This window comes from Hyperolius riggenbachi, chromosome 5, assembly GCF_040937935.1.
Source record: "Hyperolius riggenbachi isolate aHypRig1 chromosome 5, aHypRig1.pri, whole genome shotgun sequence".
NCBI classification, from domain to species: domain Eukaryota; kingdom Metazoa; phylum Chordata; class Amphibia; order Anura; family Hyperoliidae; genus Hyperolius; species Hyperolius riggenbachi.
The window spans coordinates 314,988,101-315,013,059 of record NC_090650.1 but is presented as its reverse complement, the minus strand read 5'-3'; the positions used below and the strand labels follow the sequence as shown (position 1 = coordinate 315,013,059).

Below are 24,959 nucleotides of genomic sequence, written 5' to 3'. Positions count from 1 at the left end.
TTCTCTGTAGCGCATACAACCAGGTTATGCATCCTGCTATACTGTGTACTATACTATACTATACTGCTCCGGGACTTCAGATCAATGGCCGCTCCGGGACTTCAGATCAATGGCCGCTCCTGCACTTCAGCCACTGGCCTCTCCTGCACTTCAGCCAATGGCCGCTCCTGCACTTCAGCCAATGGCCGCTCCTGCACTTCAGCCAATGGCCGCTCCTGCACTTTAGCCAATGGCCGCTCCTGCACTTTAGCCAATGGCCGCTCCTGCACTTTAGCCAATGGCCGCTCCTGCACTTTAGCCAATGGCCGCTCCTGCACTTTAGCCAATGGCCGCTCCTGCACTTTAGCCAATGGCCGCTCCTGCACTTTAGCCAATGGCCGCTCCTGCACTTTAGCCAATGGCCGCTCCTGCACTTTAGCCAATGGCCGCTCCTGCACTTTAGCCAATGGCCGCTCCTGCACTTCAGCCAATGGCCGCTCCTGCACTTCAGCCAATGGCCGCTCCTGCACTTCAGCCACTGGCCGCTCCTGCACTTCAGCCACTGGCCGCTCCTGCACTTCAGCCACTGGCTGCTCCTGCACTTCAAGCTACTGGCTGCTCCTGCACTTCAAGCCACTGGCTGCTCCTGCACTTCAAGCCACTGGCTGCTCCTGCACTTCAGCCAATGGCTGCTCCTGCACTTCAGCCAATGGCTGCTCCTGCACTTCAGCCAATGGCTGCTCCTGCACTTCAGCCACTGGCTGCTCCTGCACTTCAAGCCAATGGCTGCTCCTGCACTTCAAGCCAATGGCTGCTCCTGCACTTCAAGCCAATAGCTTCTCCTGCACTTCAGTCACTGGCTGCTCCTCTTCTCCTGCCACTGACTGCTCCTCCCTTCATCAGAGATCACACAGTGAGCTTTTAGCAATAAGAACACCTGCAATGGCAGTACAGATCATTTTTTTTTTGCAGAACAGGAACAGAGCTTTTAATCAATGATCGAAACAGAAACTCTAATTTAATTATAGTTCTACATAAATGGCTTGTACTGTGATTTCCCGTGCAATATGTAGCAAAAGAAATGCTTTCCTAAACGAATAAAAATATGCTATATGTACGCCCCTCCCTGATTTTACATTTAAAACAGAACTCCAGGTTGATGAGTTAAAAATGCTATGTATCAGCCCCCTGTTTAGACACTTAACCTGAATTTAAAATCTATAAAAACACACCTTGTATGCCCATGATGCAGTGCATCTGCTTAAACGTTTCTTTCCAGTAGGCCTAGGAGAGGGCTGCTGTGATGACATCATCACACTCTGCTCAGCTGTTCACAGCTAAGTCTGATACTTGATTTGAGGCACATAACAGCTGTGCAATAATACACATGACATCAGCATTTCAATGGTGAATGTTTTTGTTTTGTTTTTGCCTGGAGTTCTGGTTTAAGTATTCAGGTAGTTTTTGTTTATTAACTTTTTTTCTCTGTTATTGTCATTTTTGTGTATTAAAAAAAATATTTTAGAGTTTATTTGGAATGAGTTTAAACCTGCTTACGATCAGCATCATAGTTTAGTGCTATTGGCCTTAATGTATATACAAGAAGAGGCCAATTATAATGCTAACTTATATTTTGAATCTATATTTATGAATGCTATAACAGGTGTATATCTCCTCTATGTCCATTTTATATTTCTGAAAGGTAAAGTGCATCATTATATATACATATATATCTTAAACAATATCTCCCCTATATAGTTTTAGGCACCTTGAAAAATATGAACTAAAATGAGGAAATGAAATAGAATAACTGATTTAAAAAAAAACAACAGAATAGAATATGCAGAATTATTGAATAGGATGTTGCAATGATGGCATAGCAGGTACCCCAACCCCAAGCAACCAATCAGATGTTACTTTACAAAACTGAACTTGCTCCTTGTCATACATTAGTCATGTCCAGGTTGACCTATCAGAAATGCACACACAATTGAATTTACTGTTGTCCAGTTTTAGTGGAACATCAATGAAGGGCCTATATACAATATAACCCCATATTACAGTGTTTAAAATACATTCCCATGAGTGAACTACCATCTTTTGACTTCAGGGCCTCTGTTTCAGCAGGATTAATTGCTGAATTATCCCAACCATGGGACTATTTTGTTCATCAGTAGACAGATGTATCAGTTTGTGTAAAGAAAAATTATACAGTTACAGTATGTAAATAATGATTTTAGCCTGTGGCTAGTGCATAGTGTGAATAGGCCAAACCCATTGGGGCAATAGACTATAAGAACTGGACAGAGAAGAGCAGCAAAGACTCATTCGCGTTTAGTTTAACCATCCAAACAGGTGTAGAGAGGCTCCAAATTTTTTATTTTTTTTATTTATTTTTTTTACAGAAAAAAAATCCTGTATTTTGGAGAAAACACAGTGAAATTTCACTGCTCTTTACTGTACATCTTTTTAATTGCTAATATCCAGAGAGTTTCTAACTTTATGTGGACAGAACCAGTTTGCCAGACTCCTACCATGCTTCAAGCATAGCTATATGCAACACATATAAACCCCCAGAGTAATGGCCCGATTTGATATATATGTGTGGCTAATGCCTGTAAAATCTGGGGGAATTTAGACGCAGTCATATAAGATACCTATATATTTACTGTTGCAGTTTTTATAAGTCACAGGTGTCGAACGCCAACTCTTGAGTGCCATATCCATGCCAGTGCTTAGGATGGACTGAGAAATGGAGAAATGAGTTCCATTTGATGAACCACACTTTTCCTTTCCCTTGAGGCCTGGGCTCAACATATCTGGCCATCTTAGCTACTCAGTAGGTCAAAGGACATCTTATGGAGAAGAAAACTGGAGATGGGCCATACACGGGATCATTCTTGGGAGTAGATGATCAAGATATTTGCCCTATATTTGTGCATACTTGTTCTAATGAGGAAGCATAGAAATCGGCAGGACACCTTTTGCACATGCAGATAAGGACTATTATTTCACATTTCTCACTGATTTGGTCTTGGAGTTTAGAATTCGAAGAATAACAAACTCCAATAATGGAAGACCCTTGAGGACAGGAATGCTCTGTATAAACATAACACTCTTCTTCAAAAGTGCCTAAGGTAAAGTTCTAAGTTTCACCATTATCTTGTGCACTTTATAACCATCCCATTGGACCTTTGATTGGCCTTTTCATGAGGAGAGGCCTACATATTGATTCTCGTGACTCTTATCGATGTTTATACAGAGCCAACGCTGTACAATGTCATTTTATTTACTAACATAACACACCTGTATAATTTTCCAAGCAAATCAATCCTTACTTCAGCACAAATAAGAAACGGTATAATCACATTATGCCTCTGAAGGTCTAGGTAGGTGTGAAAATCATTGTCTGCACAGATCAATTACCTGCCCTCTCCCGTCAGCATCTCTTACAACATTGCCATTCTCCTCGGTCACCTGTTGCCTTTAGGGAGGTGCATCTGTGGCCTACAATAAAGTGCTCCATCTGCTCTACACAGAAAAGAAGTTGGGAATTCGAGCCCATGCTTTTTCACGTTAAGAATAGGAAGACATCAGAGTCCACAGTACTGTATACCCTACAATTTTCTATTGCTGTACACTAGATTACAGACTACTGTAGCTCTAGACAAAAGGAAAGTGAAATTGGGCACTGCAAGGCGTTCTATACAGATTTTACTTCCTTTATTTTATACAGGTGAATATATATATATATATATATATATAAAATAAAGGAGGGTTCTTGTGCAGAGGAGGAGGCAGCACTGACTGGTATAGGGGTAAGAAGGGGGGGAAGCAGGGTCATAACCTCAGAAAACTGACTGCTTACAGCACAATTTATAAGTATTCATGACAACAAGGAAGGAGTGACAGAAATCAAGAAGAAAAGGCAATATAAACAGAAGAATACAAAAAAAAAAGGAAAAAGAAAGAAAAACATATACACATGATTGTGGTTCCAAACTAGAGGATATATTATATATGTAACTCTGTCATAAATATATATATAGCTATATATAATATTCCCTCAGTGTCGCTTGTGATGGCTTCATAGCCTGGTTTGAGCCTCTGGGATGTAGATCTCAATACTGTCCGCACTTTCGGTGGCTGAATTCTGACGGACAGACGCAGCACGCTTTGCAGACATCAGCCGCTTCCGGGCATCATGCCGCTGTCTCTCTGTGCTTTCCAGAGATCTGTCCCGGACCAGTGGGGCATGACCTTTCGATGGCTTCTTTGGCACGGGAGGAGGGGCCCTTCTCTCCTGATTAAAGCAGAAGGTTTATTGTATTATACAGGTTCTCCATACAAGCTGTGAAAGCAGCCCTTCCATCTCTCCCTATGTCCTTCTCTGGTTAGCTAGTTAAAGCAAAATATGCATTAGGATGTGATCATTTACTGTATATGCTAATAATAATGAGTGCATTCAAACAATGGGGCAGAGTTACTAACACAAAATAAGATATGCCTATGAAACCGGCAATTTAGCTCCTTCGTGGGAAGCAGACAAAAAGGTGACAGCTCATAAAAAATATGAGTAGTATGCAGAGAGCACAGTAGGCTTTTTTCTGGCAAATCGATTCGCTAGCCAATAAGATATGATGATGGGCCAAATCCTTTTGCAGATCATTTAGGTTTAATAACACATAAGATGTGTGTATATGTTTTTTGTTTTTTTTTACTGCCTTTTATCTGCCTGATAATACATTAATGCAGACCTTTTTGGAACCTTTGCCAGCGGATTATGAAATACTGTATTTGAACCAGTATAGTCAACGGAGTACTTTTAGCATTTTTTAGTAAGTCCACCCCAGTGTTTATGGTTTATTGATGTGCGTGGTGTAAGTCTGTAGCCAAAATGAAAAAGCACCATTAACAGCTGAACTGGAATGTGGCATGAATGTTTGATGATTGTTTCAGAGATTGTATTGGCTGGATGTGATGTCATATACATGAGAATACGGTTGCACTGGAAATAATGTTCTTTCTGTTGGGCAGCACATGGCAGGACTGGAACCTCGTGTTTTCTAGAACCTCGTCAGTGAGTCCTCTCCCTATAATGGCTGTCATAGTCCAGGCTGGACTTTTCATCCAAGTTACTTGCTGGTGCATAGAGATGGTATATAATACAGAAAAGTCAAACTGGTCCTACCACAGCCATTACACTGTACCAGTGATTAGGAAGAGTATATAGCAGCAAAGACCTATCTGCAACACCAGCCCTAACCAGCTACGTTGGAAATGACAAAATTCACTTTGGTAGAGTCACCCTGGAAAGAAAAACACTTTATTGTTAAAACTCTGTATATTTTATCTACATAACTTTGCAAATGAAGGATTCCCATTCAAGTCTCATCGACCAGATCTGAGCTTTTAAGTTTACTTATTGTCAGGAACAAGGAGACCTGGAAGTGAGATGAACATGGAGGTTGCCATATATTTAGCTACCCTCTGCAGCACAAATACATTCTCTATAGTAACAGGAAATGTATCTTAGGTCCTACTCAGTGCTGACAGCCCATTCTGCACCGCAGTTGTGAGCCAAACCTCCCTGTTCCTCTTCCCTGATTGGCTGGGCATTTTTTTCTAATGTACTATTCAGTATGAGACCTTGGGCAAGGCTCCCTAACACTGCTACTGTTTATAGAACATGTTCTAGTGACTGCAGCTCTGCAGCTTTTAGACCGCCAAGAGAAAAGTGCAATATACAGTGGCTTGCAAAAGTATTCGGCCCCCTTGAAGTTTTTCACATTTTGTCACATTACTGCCACAAACATGAATCAATTTTATTGGAATTTCACATGAAAGACCAATACAAAGTGGTGTACACGTGAGAAGTGGAACGAAAATCATACATAATTCCAAACATTTTTTACAAATCAATAACTGCAAAGTGGGGTGTGCGTAATTTTCAGCCCCCTTTGGTCTGAGTGCAGTCAGTTGCCTATAGACATTGCCTGATGAGTGCTAATGGCTAAATAGAGTGCACCTGTGTGTAATCTAATGTCAGTACAAATACAGCTGCTCTGTGACGGTCTCAGAGGTTGTCTAAGAGAATATTGGGAGCAACAACACCATGAAGTCCAAAGAACACACCAGACAGGTCAGGGATAAAATTATTGAGAAATTTAAAGCAGGCTTAGGCTACAAAAAGATTTCCAAAGCCTTGAACATCCCACGGAAGACTGTTCAAGCAATCATTCAGAAATGGAAGGAGTATGTAAACCTACCAAGACAAGGCCGTCCACGTAAACTCACAGGCCGAACAAGGAGAGCGTTGATCAGAAATGCAGTCAAGAGGCCCATGGTGACTCTGGACGAACTGCAGAGATCTACAGCTCAGGTGGGAGACTCTGTCCATAGGACAACTATTAGTCGTGCACTGCACAAAATTGGCCTTTATGGAAGAGTGGCAAGAAGAAAGCCATTGTTAACAGAAAAGCATAAGAAGTCCTGTTTGCAGTTTGCCACAAGCCATGTGGGGGACACAGCAAACATGTGGAAGAAGGTGCTCTGGTCAGATGAGACCAAAACTGAACGTTTTGGCCAAAATGCAAAACGCTATGTGTGGTGGAAAACTAACACTCCACATCACTCTGAACACACCATTACCACTGTCAAATATGGTGGTGGCAGTATCATGCTCTGGGGGTGCTTCTCTTCAGCAGGGACAGGGAAGCTGGTCAGAGTTGATGGGAAGATGGATGGAGCCAAATACAGGGCAATCTTGGAAGAAAACGTCTTGGAATCTGCAAAAGACTTGAGACTGGGGCAGAGGTTCACCTGCCAGCAGGACAACGACCCTAAACATAAAGCCAGGGCAACAATGGAATGGTTTAAAACAAAACATATCCATGTGTTAGAATGGCCCAGTCAAAGTCCAGCTCTAAATCCAATCAAAAATCTGTGGCAAGATCTGAAAACTGCTGTTCACAAACGCTGTCCATCTAATCTGACTGAGCTGGAGCTGTTTTGCAAAGAAGAATGGGCAAGGATTTCAGTCTCTAGATGTGCAAAGCTGGTAGAGACATACCCTAAACGACTGGCAGCTGTAATTGCAGCAAAAGGTGGTTCTACAAAGTATTGACTCAGGGGGCTGAATAATTACGCACACCCCACTTTGCAGTTATTGATTTGTAAAAAAAAATTGGAATCATGTATGATTTTCATTCCACTTCTCACGTGTACACCACTTTGTATTGGTCTTTCACGTGGAATTCCAATAAAGTTGATTCAGGTTTGTGGCAATAATGTGACTCAATGTGGAAAACTTCAAGGGGGCCGAATACTTTTGCAAGCCACTGTAAATGTTCTGTGTCTTATCTTGTGTCTACTGTACAAAAATGTATAAATGAATGTACATTATTTTTCTATGGAAAATACAATTTATATAATGTATTCATTCATGTATTTTTTTTACAAAGAATACAATTGTGAACATCAGTCATTTGGACTTAAACAAATTCACTGACGAATTAATGTCCTAGGTACGTTCTGTATTTCTACCCAATCTTTCCACATTCTAGGTATTCTCTTCACTGATCCTCAATCTCATCTAGGTATACTTTCTTGAAACAGATACAAGAGACTTGAAATTTTTATCATATAAGGTCAATGACTTTATAATTCATATGGGTAAAATACTATCATAATCACTTTCTAAAGTTGTAAACAAGCTGTTCACCTACGCATAAACTACAGTATACTGTTAAAAGAGGAAAAAATTGTACCAGTCTCTGTGAATACACTCTTTGTATCTGTCTATATATGCTTTTGAATTCAATAAAATTAGTGTTACAAAAAAAAGAAGAATACAATTGTGTTAAACCTCTCCAAAATGTACGTCGACAAAAATAGAATCTCATTTGCTCATGGTATAGTATGCAAGATTGGTGGTATGGGGGTGGTGTGGCTACAGGTGCATTGGGCGTTTGTCTTTTGCCCCAATATGTTTACAGTAATCCGATTGTTCTCCCTCATGACAGAAAATTGTGAGGTATGCTGGGGGAGACTCAGGCCAGGAAGTGTCTGTACACATTGATGAGTCTAACTCATCACAGGCTGCCCATTTCTGCTCCAGTCTATACCATGAAAATAAGGACTTTGAAGATGTGTGCGGTCATATTCAGTGTGCCCAAGACAAACCTGGAGCTTCTTATAAGGTTCACTAAAAGGCCAAGTATGTATTGTGTACTGTCTGCACGGCAACTAGCATGTCAGAACATGGCACACAGTGTACAATCCATGTTCACTTTGCTGGTGCTTCTATGGTTAATCGTGTATTCTGCAAATAGGAAGCGTTAATGTAAAAGTCATGGCATATAAGGGTGTCTGTCGTAAAGTAACACAATTATATGCAGTATGTTTATTATCACAGGTTCCCTAAAAGGGAAAATCCAGTTTTGTTATCAAATTGCTATGATCATAAATGAAGTATTTTTGTGAATGGATATCACCAAAACGATCTTACCATTTGAATTTGCAGCCAGCAAAGACTTTACAAATTTGACAGTAAGCTCAAATCGCACATCTTTGCATCTATAGCAACTGTGTTTGGAGAACGCATTGCTCATAAATTCCCAGCTTGCTGTATGAGTGAATTACCTGCACATAGAAGACGTTTTTGGTTGTTTATTTTCAACACCAGTACTAATCAATTGGCTTGCAGCAAATGTTAACACTCCGACATATCAGTTATGCTTGGAACACACGATGCAACTTCCTGTCCGATCGACAGGAATCAGACGATTGCTTCCAACCTGTCCGATCTGTTTCTGATCGACAAAGGGATTGATTTTTCAAAGTTATAATCGGAAAATGGATCCCTTTATCGATCGGGAGCAGTTTAGATATGTGCACACGATACAACTTCCTATCAGATTACCCGTGGATCGCGGGTCCCCAGCATAAAGTAATTTGTAAAGCTGTAAAATGATGTGTTAAATAAAATAGAGCTGATGATATCTATTTGGTTCTTTTGCTGGTTCTCCTATTTCTTCCAGTTGTATTTGCTGACAAGGATTTCTGTGAAAGATGGTGCCATCCAGGCTGGATAATCTGCTTATCTGTGCTTGAGGGGTGAATTTACAGCAGGATCCAATGTGCATGGAGCACCCTCATCTCCTATTGCTCACAGCATTGTATTGGGGGTAGCATTACCCACGCAGCAGGGTGACAAGATGCCTATTTGTACTGTTCACTAAACATTTTATTGTTTATAGCTTTATGGAATATTATGTTACATTTTGCATTGCCATGGCAAGCATGTAAAATTTAACGAGCGCTATGCAAACTTCATGTATGTGTTAGTGTATGTAGCCAACCCAAATAATGCTGCTTTTAAAAGACCACCATCATGAAAATGATACAATTTAAAATACATGTATACATACTGTATATTCATTTCTCCCAGAGTAAAATGCACTCTAAATTACTTTTTGCCTATGTTGTTATTTACAGTAGAGAGTAAAAATGTGACAGATCTGACAGATTTTAGAATAGTCCATCTCCTCATGGGGGATTTTCTATATTTCCTTTTTTTGTTTATAAAAGCACTCCCTGTAAATCAGGCATGGCCAAACTCGGCCCTCCAGCTGTTATGGAACTACAAGTCCCACAATGCATTTGCCTTTATGAGTCATGCCTGTGGCTGTCAGACTCCTGCAATGCATTGTGGGACTTGTAGTTCCTTAACAGCTGGAGGGCCAAGTTTGCCCATGCCTGCTGTAAATTATCTATACACAGATGTAAAAAAATGATAGTGCATTTTATTCTGAAACGAAAGTACATTGTATATATAATGCTAATGATGCCACCAACATTTGTATAGCACTTTTTCTCCTGCCAATCTCAAAGCCCTTGAGAGCTGCAGCATGCTCAGTAGGCCACTATCTAATATCCTGTTGCCAATCCTGCCTGCCCCTGGTTACCGAATCAGCCTTCTGTCTCTGTACCTTATCTGCCCGTGTGTTGCCGACCTGGCCTGCCCGACCTTGAGAGCTATCCCTCTCCATTAAGAGATTAGTCTCCAGACCTGCTTGTGACGCCCACCTTCTAGGTGTCACTTAGCCTCAGGGCCTTCCTGCTATTCAGCCTGGGGCTCCACCCCGTTGGATGTCTCAGGCTGCTGAAAGGTCTTTGCACTTTTCAGAGGGAGGTATCTCCCATGCGGCCAAGGACCACCTGCTCCTCGGGTGGTCCCACTCAAAGTCATTACTGTTGCACCAAACACTCACATTATATAGGTGTCCAGAGGTTAGTTATACTTGTATTATTGGTGATTCTGCAGATCATCAATAATCAGGTATATATCTGTATTCTTGGCGATACTGCAGATCACCAATAATCAGATTCTCTCTGTGTGCTGACACCGATCGTTACAAGAAGGTACTCAGATTAATTCAGATTTAAGTGTGTATACTGTGGTTACCCACAATGCACACTGCTGAATATGCAAATAATTTCTTTATGCCCCTTAAGGCCCGGTTCACACTTGCGGTGGCCCTCCGGAATCGCCGTGCCGGAGCCGCACCGCTTGCAGAACGGACGGAACGGACGCACGGCATAGCAATGAAAGCCTATGCGTCCGTTCACATGCGTCCGTTCTGCCGAACCGGAGCCGGACCGGATCCGGGCCGGATCCGGACTCCGGCCTCCGTTCCAACATGCGCTATTTTTTCATCCGGCTCCTCCGGCAGCCGTATCCGGGGCGGAGCCGGACTGCACCATCCGGCCAATACACACCAATGGGAACCGGAGAGCGCACAACACACTGGCTGAGAAATCCGGATGTTCTACCCCACTTCCTATGGGGATTGTTGCGGCGATATTGGATGGGGACACATGGGCAAGCATTTTGGAGTGGAGCAGCACAGCTGGATCCGGATCCGGAGATGTTGGCAGCATGTCGGAGGTGGAGGTGAGTGCTAAACAGCAGAGGGCCTGATTCCACAGGTCCCCCTTCTGCTGACCTCCCAGACCCCAACATTTTTTTTGTTTTTAACGTAACTTTTGCCAAACGGATCCGGATCGCATCCTGATGGACACCTGATGCAACCTGACCGGATCCGGATCGGATCCGGATCAGAACCGTACGGTTCCGATCCGGATCCGGTCCGGATCCGGTCAGGTCATCCGGTCCGTTTGGCAAACAACCGCTAATGTGAACCGGGCCTTAGCCAGGCTTACATGCAGAACCGCTGGTGTATAGCAAGACTATGACACCTGTACTGATGCCACATTTCCAACAACCACCAATCATCTTAGGTGACAACAATCTAGAATGAAACTGTAACCTGCTAGTAAGGGCAATGGCTGGAAGTCTGTGGGGGAATATGTGTTGCCCGCATCAACTTACAATTTACCCTATCAGTGTTGCATAATTCTGGAGACACTAAAAGGGGACATTAATGTAATCAGAGCAGCTCTTCCTGCTGATACTTTAAAACATGAGAGTCTGGAATTTTTGCTTAGTGACTTATAAACACCTGAGATATAGCATTGCATTGTCCAGCTCAGTAATATAACACCATTGCCTTGCCTTCACTGACTCTCTGCTTCCTTTTAAAGGTATTCATGTGTCTTTTTTTTAGAATGATATCAGAAAAGACACTAGCTGCTTTCACTCCATCTCAGATTTCTTTATGGAGCTATTCATAAAGTTCACTAGAGATCTCATAGCGAGGGTGGCTGACAAAACAAACACAGAAAACTGTACTCAATTCTCAAAGTTATTAAAAGTAAAAATGTCATGAGAGCTTAAAGCCATTCCCTTTTTACCTCTACTACTAAAAAACACACATTTAGGAAGCTGCATTCCACTGAATGCCATCATTATAAAGGTGCATTCACAGGGACAGTAAGACTACATGCCATGATCACTGATCAGTTTCTTATGCTGGGTACACACGTTGCTATTTCCCGCTCGTTCCGCGGGTTTGATCCAGGTCGATCGATTATTTCCACATGTTCAAACGGGTTTCGATGGATACAGCCATCAATTTTGCATGCTTAACATGAGTAAATCGACGGTTGTATTGATCGAGACCCGATTCAAGATGTCGGAAATAATCGATCGACCGGGATCGACCAGGAAATCACAGCATGTGTACCCAGCCAGCATTAAAGTGACATGATAGGACAAATATAAGTATATATAGCACTAGTCCTACTAAGAAATTGTCCGAAGTCCGTTTCTGCTTTCCAGTACAGAAAGTGCCCAAAAACTAGTTTTGTTATCTATGCAAATGAGCTTGTTGATTTTATCCTGTCATACGATCTGGTCAAAGAGGGATTTATCATTGCCACACACTGCACATCAATTTTAAATAGATTTCAGCATGAAATAATAGAATAATAAGAATGTTGCCCCTATATACTGTCTTTTGCAGATAATACTGCTTCTATATAACTCTCCCAGTACATAATAGTGACCTGTGTACACTAACCCTGTATTCTGTCCTTAATAGAGAATATTGCCCTCTGTATATTGCCCCTGCAGATAATAATGCTTCCTGTGTATTGCCTTCTATATAGTGTCCCCTGTACAGTGCTTCCTGTATAGTACGTAATATGTAACAGGGTCTGCATAGTGTCTCCTATATAAGGATTCCTGCGTAGAGTCCCCCTCTATAGTGCCTCCTGCATAGTGTTCCCTATATAATGATTCCTGAGTAGTATCCCCCTCTATAGTGTCTACTGCATATTGTCCCCTATATAATGATTCCTGCATAATGTCCCCATCTTTAGTGTCTCCTTCATAGTTCCCCCTATAGAATGATTCTTACATAGTGTCCCCCTCTATAGTGCCTCCAGCGCAGTGTCCCCCTCTATAGTGCCTCCTGCATATTGTCCTATATCGTGCCTCCTGCATAGTGCCCCCCTCTATAGTGCCTCCTGCATAGTGTCTCCCTTTATAGTGCCTCCTGCATAGTGTCCCTTCTATAGTGCCTTCTGCATAGTGTCCCCTCTATAGTGTCTCCTGCATAGTGTCCCCTCTATAGTGCCTCCTGCATAGTGCCCTCTGTATAATGACTCCTGCATAGTGTCCCCTCTATAGAGCCTTCTGCCTCTGTGCACTGTGCAGTGATTCTTATATATTGTAGCCTCTGTAGTGCTTCCTAAAGACAGTATTGTGTAAGGTAACAGAGCTGAAGGGTTAAGGCCCATACACATGTCCGTTTTTTTGCGAACGACGGGTCGTTTAAACGACCCGTCGTTCAGTCGTTCGCCCGCTAAATCAGGCGTGTGTACAGACTGTCGTTCGCGTGATAAGAGTGAGTTTGAGCGATCCGAGTGAGTTTGTACACACGCCCGATTTAGCGGGCGAACGACTGAACAACGGGTCGTTCAAACGACCCGTTGTTCGCAAAAAACGGACGTGTGTATAGGCCTTTATCCTGACTCTTAGCAAGCATCTGAACTGCTGTGGTGCCATAGTAGTCAGTTGAGAATAATAAGAGTGCATTTAACAGTATGAATTAAGCAGGCAGTTATAACTACTTGACTAATATTTAGGTAAATCGAGGATATGTACACATTGCTGGCACCAATGTACTATGACTGACATGCAGCATAATACAAGCGTACAATAAGTAAGGTTGTCATACCTGGGAGGTGTGCCAAAACTATGTGTGAGCCATTAGAAAGAAAAAAAAAGTTTGGCTAACCTAGTTTTCATTAATGGGTGTTTAATCCTTAAGTGTACTGAGGGCAACAAAGCAGTCTCAGTCCCTCCTGGTCAACAGGAACAGCAGCAAAGCGACACAACTAAAGTTCTTGTTTCCTCTGGGCACTGATAAAAGGGAACCTTCTGGTGTGATGACATAGGGCTGGCATTAGGTCTGGTTAGCAGCAGCCCCTTTATAATAATAGTGCAGAATGCAGGACAGGCTCTCAGCAGATTTGGGCTGAAGATTATTTAATTGGCCCAATTCAAAGCTGCATACAATTTGCATGACATCTGCATGCAAGCCAGAAATGTTGGCATCTTTTTTTTTACTATCTCTACTCTCATATTAGTCTTGTAAAGTATTGGCCTTATAGACTTAATGTCCCTACTCCGTCAAAGTGATCAAATTCGCCGACGACACCACCATTGTCGGCCTCATCACTAAAAATGACGAGGAAGCGTACCTCCACCAGGTTGAGAGCATCTGCCACTGGTGCAGGGAGAACGGGCTGGTCCTTAACACGGCAAAAACTGTTGAGATGATTGTTGATTTTAGGAAGCACTCCAACGCCCCCCTCCAATCCGTATTGAGGACAAAGAAGTTGAAAGAGTTCCCTGTGTCCAACTTCTGGGCACAACCATTTTCAACGACCTGAAGTGGAAGGCAAACACCTCCTACATCCAGAGGAAAGCCCAGCAGAGGTTATTCTTTCTCCGCCAACTGAAGAAGTTCAGCATGTCCCCGAAACTTCTGACCAGCTTCTACTCTGCTACAATTGCATCTGTCCTCTGCTCTTCCATCCTAGTCTGGTATGCCAGCTCCTCCGCCAGCGACAGACACAAATTACAAAGAGTCATCAGATCAGCGGAGAGAATTATAGGGAAACCGCTACCCGCCCTGGACCACCTCTACCACTCAAGGCTGAGCTCCAGAGCTTTGAGGATTGCAAATGACCCCTCACACCCAGGCAACCGTTTTTTCAGCCAGTTTCCTCTGGGCCGGAGGTATCGGTCCATCTACACCAGGACCACTAGACACAGAAACAGCTTCTTCCCCTCAGCTGTAAACTCACTAAACTCTCTCCACGCACTCCCCACCACAGCGTGATCATGTTTTTGCCGTCACACATATCCATAGCAGCGCCAAGCCCAGTGAATAACTTGAGTGTGGTGTAACTATACAAAAATTGAGTGTTGTTTTTGCTTGTATGTTTTCTCTGTATGAAATGTCTGATATAGTGTTGATCCTTTCTGATGTATTCTGTGTACCCTATCCTGTACGTGCCAAGACCGATTCCGGGCACGACCCAGTCGTGCTTGGCGAAAATAAAGATTCTGATTCTGTGTTCAGTGGAGTTTTTTTGCACTTCCTGGATGCTTTTATTACGGTAGCAACTCTTTGAAAGTGCAAGTAAATGAAGAATTTTTCAAACATGTTTTTTCCCCTTGTTTGTGATTTCAATATTGAGATTTGTGAAATCTTGAAAATACAAAAAAAGAGAACTGATGTGTCCACCCAAGGAACCCAACCACCTGTCTAATGTTTATAAACCCAGAAACCACTCTGTCAGCACTTAGCCGTTCAATCCCGAAGGTTTACTTTTATGGCTTCGCTTATTCTTATTAATCTTCTGACATTAGGTAAAGCATAAACAATGTGCAATAGCATTTCTTTCTTCAAGAAAATTATGCGGCAAAGACAGTTGGTGTGATCTACCTACCTTTTTATCAATAGGATCCATCTGTTTCCAGTTGTTGGCCTTTAGCTGATGAAGTTCATCAAATTTCATGCTAATGTTTTCTATGGAAAGCTGTAGCATGTCCCAGAACCCTGCTAAATCCTGAGATGTTGGCCTGGGGTGAGCATTAGGATTCTGCAAAACACATCATGGCAAGTATTAGGGCAGTTCTTTTTACTTCTATGAACTGGTACAGCTGGAGAAATAGCTTATTTTCTAACACTACATAAAAGCTCGACCAAGAAAAAATCATAATACTCTTAACTAATAATCACTTTGCAATTTGACATTTTTCCGACCACCAGCTGATGGCCAGATTTATAAACAGCCCCCAGTGATTCTGTATGTCGGCTTTGGGCACCTGCACTCCTTTGCTACTGTTGACTTTGCACCTGTTTTGAAAAGAAGCTCTCTTATGACATGCGAGTTGCCACTTCAGTAGGCTTCTTATCAGTATAGAATTCATCTTTCAATTTAAAGGACCACTATTGTGTAAAATCTTAAATACATATGTGCAAGAAGTACATTTCTCCACGATTAAAATGCTGTATAATTTACTTTCCTCCTATGGTCTGGTCACTTACTGTAAGCAGTACAAATCTGGGAGATCTTACAGGTTTTGGACTAGTCCATCTTCTCATGGGGGGTTCTCAGGATTTTCAAAAGCATCTACTGAATGGCAGTTGTTCATTCCATCTGCCAAAATAGTGTACAAATGAGTAAGCAGACTGGTCAACATGTTTTTATAGATCTTTTCTAGGGATTGTTTTTTGTAAAGAATAAAGAAGATACTGAGAATCCTCCTTTAGGAGATGAACCAGTCCAAAACCTGTCATATTTTTACTGCCTGTTGTAAGCAACAACAACGCAGACAAAAATTGATGGTGTGTTTTACTTTGTGAGAAATGTACTTCTTATAAGTAAGTGCAGATTTGTATTTTAAATTTTACAATTTTTCACAGTAGTGATCCTCTAAGAAAAGTGACAAGATGAAAGAAAAGCTTTTGGGGGTTGATTTTGTAGGAATATATTATTACTGTTTTGTATTTATATAGCGCCGTCATTTACCACAGCGCTTTACAGTGTATATCTAGTCTTGTCACATAGTTGACCTTAGAGGGGCTCACAATCGAATCCCCACCAAAGTCATATGTCCATCATAGCTTAGGGCCAATTTAGGGGAAAGCCATTTTACTTACCTGTATGTTTTGGGGATGTGGGAGGAAACAAGAGTGGCTGTAGGAAACCCACGCAGACATGGGGAGAACATTAAAACTCCCTGTAGATAGTATAGCAAGGAAAATGCCATTTTTCTTGCTTGCCGATCACCACTGCCCAGGGATTAACCGCATTTACATCATTATGGTCTTTTAGCTCTTAGCAATGTGAATTGCCAATCTCTTGTAACTACATTCCAAAAAAATCCTTCCTCTTAGTGTTTAACACTAACCTCCCTTACTATAAACTCAAACGACCGATATTGAAGTAGCCGGTTGGCTATAGAACAATAGATGATCGTCTACTCTATCTCCTATGTTATTAATAGCCCATTGGCTTCTAATAGACAATCTATATACTGTAAGGTGTACTGTGCACCCAAATCACCAACCGGGCGCCAGTTAGCCGGCATTGGCATTTGCACCTATTAGTGATAATTTTAATTAAAAAAAATAAGGGAACCTTCGTTTTCAATAGTTTTTCAGCCAGTTCATTTTTTAATTGAATTGTATGTCTACTTTATTACATTGAGTAGAGTGTGCCTATATTTACAGCACTGCTTTCTGTACTGTATCCCAGCTGAGGCCAATTTGCTTCCAACACTGGCTTGGTTAGCTTGTAGAGAATCTAACACCATTGACAATAAATCAGCCCTGGAAATGCCATTACACCCACTAGTGAGTGTTCTGACAGGTGAGACATGTGAGAATTATTTTCTGGCTATCTTACGATCACAAAATCAGATATTTCCCTGAGTTATTTTATTGCGTTGTACTGTGAGCTCTCTCACCTAAATGTAATAGTGAAATAAATGATTGGTTGTCTGTGCATACCTCAGTCTGACATTGTGATTACTCTCACCTCCTGAGTGAGCTAATGGGTAAAACATAGCCCATCTGTCTAGCACTGTGTTCTGAGGGAGTGCAACAGTTCCCAGGCACATCCACAGCACTGCTGTAGTCATGGCTTACTGACAGCACCATTTTCCCATTATAAAATCACATATGACAGATGCGAGGAAGAATAAATCCAGCAATTACCGGGATTTAGGTCATCAGAAGTGCTAATACCTAATAACTGGAAAGGCATGTTACATCAGTACATGAGTGAATTACAATGACTCCAGCTAGCACTGGTGCAAGCATGTCTGGGCACTTGTACACAAGGAAACACAAACAATGTGATTTAGGCAAGCAAGCCATTAAAGTTTGCCAGGGAACTGTAATGAGGGGGATTATAAACAGGAAAACTCGGTGATTGTAGACTATGCTGAACCAGACATAATGATAAGGGTGCAGAAATCTCCCAAATGTACAAACATGCTCGGACAGCTGCATTTATTATTTAATTTATGACTGTAATTCACTTTTTATCAGGCAAACCGTCCACATGTGAGATGATCATGCAGTGATGTTGGGGAGGGGATGAGGTCTACATACCAGGTTTTCCTCACAGAGCTCTCTGAACTGGTAGAACTTCTGTGACATCAGGAGTTGAGCACAGCCAACCGCACCCCGAATCTTCTCTAAGACTGCAGGAGGACACAAGACAGATATAGCATCAGATTTTCATGCCACTGTCAAAATCAAACTGTCAGGTTACAGATGTGGGCACCACTATTGCATGAAGCAGCTGGGGAAAATATATGGACACATAAGATTTGTGTCTGTCCTGGATGGAACGGGGCTTCTCAATTAAAATGAAGTAGGAGGACCAAAGGAGCGCGGAAGCCAAGCAGAAAGACTACAAGATTTAAAGGGAACCTGGGGTGAGAAACATATGGAGGCTGACATTTCAAAAGGGACATTTTAAAAGTCCTGTTTTTGCATTTTTTTGTGCAAAAACATCCATTTTAAAACTGCTTTGCTGTAGGGAGGATTAGAATATACCTGCAGGTGCCGTGAGGGGGGAGGGGCGCAAGTACATGCATTCACGGCCACTTTCTGCCACCAATGGGTGGTAGGAAAGGGGTTAAACAATGCACATTGCCTGGCTGTCCTGCTGTTCCACTATCCTGTAATACTTTTAGCCATAAACCCTGAACAAGCATGCAGACTTCTTGTTTTAACCATACATCTGACAAGATTAGCTGTATGCTGTTTCAGGTGTGTCATATACTACTGACCAGAAAGATCAGCAGGACCTTTTTAACCACTTGCCGACCGCGCACTCATAACGCGCGTCGGCAAAGTGGCAGCTGCAGGACCAGCGACGCACATCTGCGTCGCCGGCTGCAGACTAATAAATCAGGAAACAGCCGCTCGTGCGAGCGGCTGCTTCCCGTCAATTCACGGCGGGGGGCTCCGTGAATAGCCTGCGGGCTGCCAATCGCAGCTCGCAGGCTAAATGTAAACACAAGTGGAAATAATCCGCTTTGTTTACATTTTTACAACGCTGCTAACAGTAGCAGTGTTGTACTAGATCAGCGATCCCCGGCCAATCAGCGGCCGGGGATCGCTGTCACATGACAGGCAGGAGCCTGTTAGAGGCTGCACAGGACAGATCTGTTCCTGTGCAGCCTCCGATCTCCGGGGCAGGGAGGGAGAGGGGGAATCCTGCGGTGGAGGGGGCTTTGAGGTGCCCCCCCCCCGCCACCCACACGCATGCAGGAGCGATCAGACCCCCCCAGCACATCATCCCCCTAGTGGGGATGCCCGGTATTTGATCTGTGCTGGGGGCTGTAGAGCCCACCCAACACAGATCTTAGTAATCAGCGCTGGTCCTTAAGGGGGGGGTAAAGGCTGAGTCCTGAAGTGGTTAAAGAAGGCCTGACAGCAGGAGAGGACACCTTCAGATAAATATGTGATGCCTGGATACATTGGGTGAAAGAGAGCAAAGCTGGTTCCACGTACACTTTACAGGCGATGGAGTATACCATTGCTACTTAAGGTATGTGTTATATGAAATAAAGTACCACTCTCAGAGCATTTTTGAAGATGTTAAGGATGAAAACCTTTTACACCAAGTAAATAACCACAGTCCTTTGGCACCTAGGTTCTCAACACAAGGCACGTGCACCCCAGAGGGTAATTAAACTTTTCATAGATGATTTGAGATGAAAAAATTATCATATCATTTAACCTGAATAAGTACTTCTAGTTAATTAAAAGCATCAAGGAATGTTTGAAAATGATGAAGTACTCCTAAGCAATATGTATGATTCAAGGGGTACTTGAGATGATGTTACTCATCTCAAGTACCCCTCTGTTATGGTCTGTGGATGGTCTGTGTTGTTGGCCAACACAGACCATTAATAAGAGGGTATGTACTGTAATTGTACACAATTCTAAAGCTAGTAACATAAATGACAATCAGATGATCTAATATTTTCAATAACAGTGCAGTCTGGGCTGAATATAGTTTAATTTCAACACACTTGCCAACTAGATAATGTGCTAAGGCTGCACAAAAATGTAAAATTTTTAAGTGGGATTGTCACCATAAAAATCAAATTTCAACAGCAACTGGTCTGAGTGTATTAAGTGATAAAGATGCTAATCCTGCATTCAAAACTTGCAAAACATTTTCTGCTGTTATGGTTTGGCGTTAACTTATCACATACTTTAGGAGCACTTGCCCTTTAGTAGTCAGTGCCAAACAGTTGAATGCTGGGGGTTCTTTTTTATCTATAATATATTCCTCAACTTCCATTTATTTCCCTGCCTAGCTGTTTATCTGAAACACCACTCTGCTTACTTGTGTTTACAAGTAAGGCTGAGGTTACTCAGCGATTGGAGGAGAAAAGAAAAAAAAAGACTGCAGTTTCTAGTATACACCTCAGTGGGAGTGTCTGAAGACTCTTGGAGGAGGGCAGCTAATGAATACACAATGAGCAAGAGAAAGGGGGGGGGGGGGGGGCAAGAGTCAGGAAGGATATGTGGTCAGTGTTATCTTAGCAAGATGGCCACTGCCTAGAATAGGATTTTCTGCTTTTCCTTTATAAAATTCACAGGAATCATTATGTGGATAGCACAATACATATGTTATGTAAGTAGAATTAGTATTAATCTACTTATATATGTGTTTTTGATTTCTAGGTTAGCATGGGTGTCGCTTGTTCTTTAAGTATGCGGCTAATATTAGGACTGTAGCTATTCTGACCCAAGAGGCGGCTGCATGGACCTTTGTATGTACCTCTGCTTGACTATGAATTTCACTGAGGATAGCTGAGCTCTGGCACTATCAGTTTGTGAGGCCACCCATCACAATAATGAAGTGCAAGAGAAGAGTGTGGCGTTGTACTAGTGACCAATTTTCCATTGCAAAGTAGGGATTTTGAGAGTCAATGGTTAGGCCGTAGAGCCACTTGCCTTTGGGTCAATATCCTAGAAGGGGAAATCTTAAGCTGTCACACGTCAGTGAGGTTATTGGGTCCAGGAACATTGTTGGTGATAAAGTGCCTATCACCATTACCACAGTACGCTGTCACAGAAGGTTGTGCCTCCCTCTGCTCTGCTACCTCCAGTACTGGAGATTTGCATAAACGATTTTGTAAAATGTTATAATGGAGATAAATGTAAACAAGCTCCTTAGATTTATGGCCCCTAAGGCACTTGGGAACATTTCCTGGGTTGGCAGACACCTCTGTGTGAGAAGTAACTGTGACAGTTTAATCTGGAGACAGGTTTACTTTATGTAATACATACTCAGGGGATTTTACTAAAGAGATCTCAAAGCCAATATTTGGGGTTGAAACATAAATAATATGTTATGGCTTGTAAAAGAAGCATCTTCTACAAATATAAACATTGGTAGTATAATTACTGTAAAAGTTTACAATAACAAAATAAAAGAAGTTCAGAATCTTTCCATGTAAGTATGTAATAAGAAAAAATGATCAAATGCAATAATAATAGGAATTGAAAAATATCCACCCTTTCCCAGCATCCAGAATAAAGTAGCCATAAAAATCTACAAAAAATCCCCAAAACTGAAGAGGCAGTATCATGCACACACAGCACTACTTTATTCTTCTGGCAGTTATATAGCACATGTCCTGAGATAGCCTTCATTTATACTGTGAAGACTTGTACACTCGTGCACATTGAGTTCCCTGTAGATGAAGGCCTGTAGTCTCTCACTGCAATGTATTTATGAACAGGATTTTGAGTGCTGTAGAGAAGTGTGCACCTGTGGGCTTGATAAACTTTCATCTTTTGTTTTCCTCGCTTCATAGCAATTAGTCAACATGGGAAAAGAATTGATTCCCTACTTCCAGAGCTGTGCAGGGTAACGGCAAGAATGGACTGGTATCTGGTCAGACATTGTCAGTAAATCTGCCTGCCTGCGCTGTTACTAAGTAGCTAATAATGTCAAGAATGTCTTTGTCTTTCTGTCTGAGTTGACTGCTGTGCTTTCAGGATAGATACAAGGCCCCAGCAAAGTCTGCTGCTGAAGTAGGCTCAGTGCCTAATCTTGTGACAACTCAACTGATCATTAGTTACCAGAAGTTCTACACAATGTAAAAGCAGACCATATGGCAGAGAGAAGACAGGGAACAGGATTGGGTATCAGTCTCTGTGCAGCCATTGCATAGAAGCATCACCCCACATAAAGCGTTTTATAATTCTACACATGCAGTTTAATTGCAGTCACTGGCAGGGCTCCTGTTTTGTCTTCAGCAAGGCACTTTCGGTCACTGTGTATAATTATAGAAGCAGTAGAGTGTTGTACAGTGTTAGCCATCAGTAAAAGCAAGGAGTTTTGAATCAGGGTGATACCATTTATTGGCTAACTTAGAAGAATCAGAATCTTTTATTTTGCCAAGCACGACTGGGACGTGGAATTGGGTTTGGCAAGACAGGCAAGTACAGGGCTAGTGTGAAAAAGAAAAAGAACAGGACATACAATACAAATACATCCAAGCAGCAAACCAATATAAGGATACAGTTACAGCAATTGATCACATTTGAACACATTTACATTGCAATATGCTTCCGTGCAGTCAGGTTAGGTGCTACCTGTCACCGCTTGTCAAGGGAGGATGGAAAGAGTTCTAAGAGTTCAGATAGTTTACGGCTGAGGGGAAGAAACTGTTCCTGTGCCTTGTGGTCCTGGTGTAGATGGATCGGAATTAGCTGTCAGCTAATGATAAGCCTTCGAAGGCTTATTATTAGTCGAAAGCTTACCGTTTATTCATCTCAAAGTTAGCCAATAAATGGTATCATCCCGATTCGAAACTCCTTGTGTATAATTATCAGCCAGTACTCCCTGACAATGACAATCTGTTGCCGCGGGATATTTTTACTTTCAGTTGCATTTGTCTTCACATAAAATGCTTTTATTATTAATCAATTTCCACACCTATTAACCACTTCCGGATTCCGGGTGGTTTGGCTGATCTGTGCTGCGGGGGCTCTTCAGCCCGCAGCACAGATCAGAAATCAGGCAGGGCGATCAGACTTCCCCCCCCTTTTTTCCCCACTAGGGGGATGTCCTGCTGGGGGGGTCTGATCGCCGCCGCGCTGCTGTGCCTAGCGGGGGGGCTCCTCAAAGCCCCCCTCCGCAGCACTAGTCCTCCCTCTGCCTCCTTCCCTCCCTCTCCCGTCCCCTGTGTGCTGGATAGGATAGGCAATCAGAGGCCGGGGATCGCCGATCCCCATCACGGCGCAGCAGCGCCGTATGTATGTAAACAGCGGGGAAGATCTTCCCCGCCTGTTTACATTTACCCTGCGAGCCGCGAATCGGAGGCTCGCAGGGTGTTCACGGAGACACCCTCCGTGAACTGACATGGAACGGCCGCTTCCGTGGAAACCGCTTCAGGATTCAGGGGCGTACTTATGCGTACGCAGAATCCTGAAGTGGTTAATGCAATAATGAGGTTTTCCAACAGTAGGCCTACTATTTACCTGCATTGGCTGCAGCTCTGGCGCTTTGAGTCCACCAGGAGAAAAGCGTGATATAAATGTTCTGTGTCTGTCACCTTTAACATTCCAATGAGTTAACTGGTGTCTGACTGCTCTAACCCTACTATGTTTGCATAAATATGGCAGTGTTACTATGTATTTAGGGATGAGTACTAATGGGTAGCACGATGGTGTAGACAGTGGGTAGCAATTACACCTTGCAGTGCTAGGGTCCCTGGTTCAGATCTGGGCCAGGACACTATCTGCATGGAGGTTGTATGATCGCTCAGTGTTTGCTTTGGTTTTCTCTGGGTACTCCAGGTTCCTTCCACAACCTGAAAACATACAGGTAGGTTAATTGACTCCCCTAAAAAAATTGGCCTTAATTTGCAATAGGAACATAACACAATGACTGACTATGGTAGGCTTTAAAGGACACCTGAAGTGAAAGGGATATGGAGGCCGCCATATTTATTTCCTTTTTTAACAATACCAGTTGCCTGGCAGCCCTGCAGATCTATTCGGCTGCAGTAGTGTCTGAATCACACCAGAAACAAGCATGCAGATAATCTTGTTAGATCTAATAATGATGTCGGAAACCCCTGATCTGCTGCATGTTTGTTCAGGGTCTATGGCTAAAAGTATAAAGTCTCATACATATGGTACAATTTTCCATCGGATCAACAGGTGATTTAATAAATTGCATTGTGTGTAGACATCAAAATTGCTACCGATCGATAATGCGATTGATTTTGCGTTGATAATTACCCAAAATTCATCGTGTTTTAGATCGGAATCCGATCGGACTGGTCAGAAATTATCTGGTCGATCTGACGGAAAATTGTATCGTGTGTAACCAGCTTTAGAGGCAGAGGATCAGCAGGATAGCCGGACAACTGGTATTGCTTAAAAGGAAATACATATGTCAGCCTCCATATCTCTCTAGCTTCAGTTGTCTTAAGAAAAGGCTAAAACCCCACCACTTTTCCCGAGCCTTTGAGACTGCAGAACTTACGGTCACAGCGCTTTGGGTTCCCAGGGAGAAAAGTGCTATAAAATGATCATTATTATTGTTATTATGTATACTGCGGCCATAGCTTGCTTGAGAAATGTTCAGTACTGGGGTAGTGTTTAGCAGCTTAGCCTATAGCTGTCACATTTTCTGACAGCCTGTGTTGTTCAGACACACTTTAGACTTTTGTTGCAGGGACTGATTGTTTTTAGTCACTTTGGGTGGCAGTTTGGAGACAATCCCTGTACATGGAGAAAGAAGAGGGGGGGGGGATTTGGGGGAGAACAAGCAAATGGCACCATACCACTTTATGGTAACTTTCTTTGAAGCTTCCAGAGTTCAAAATCAAGAGAGTGATCCATGGCGTACTACTGGGGGGGAAGGGTTGGGGAAGAGGGGGGGGGGGGAAACCCATACACACTTTATATTTCTGGCCTAGACTATCACTAATGATACTT

General features: G+C 42.6%; 1 protein-coding gene across 5 annotated transcripts in view; it reads right to left on the bottom strand.

The window, feature by feature from the left end:
- Positions 1-391: 391 nt before the first annotated feature.
- Positions 392-24,959, bottom strand: part of DLGAP1 (DLG associated protein 1) — a 780,880-nt gene continuing 756,312 nt past the window's right edge. For 3 of the 5 annotated variants that reach the window (XM_068237213.1, XM_068237215.1, XM_068237214.1), the window contains 3 exons: positions 18,084-18,175; positions 15,409-15,561; positions 3,969-4,282 (listed from right to left, as the gene is read on the bottom strand). In XM_068237213.1, the coding sequence (XP_068093314.1) occupies positions 4,067-4,282; positions 15,409-15,561; positions 18,084-18,175 (461 nt within the window). In that variant the 3' untranslated portion in view covers positions 3,969-4,066. Of the gene's footprint in view, positions 917-3,968; positions 4,378-15,408; positions 15,562-18,083; positions 18,176-24,959 lie in introns of those variants that run through there. The other 2 variants (XM_068237216.1, XM_068237217.1) reach the window with 2 other exon arrangements.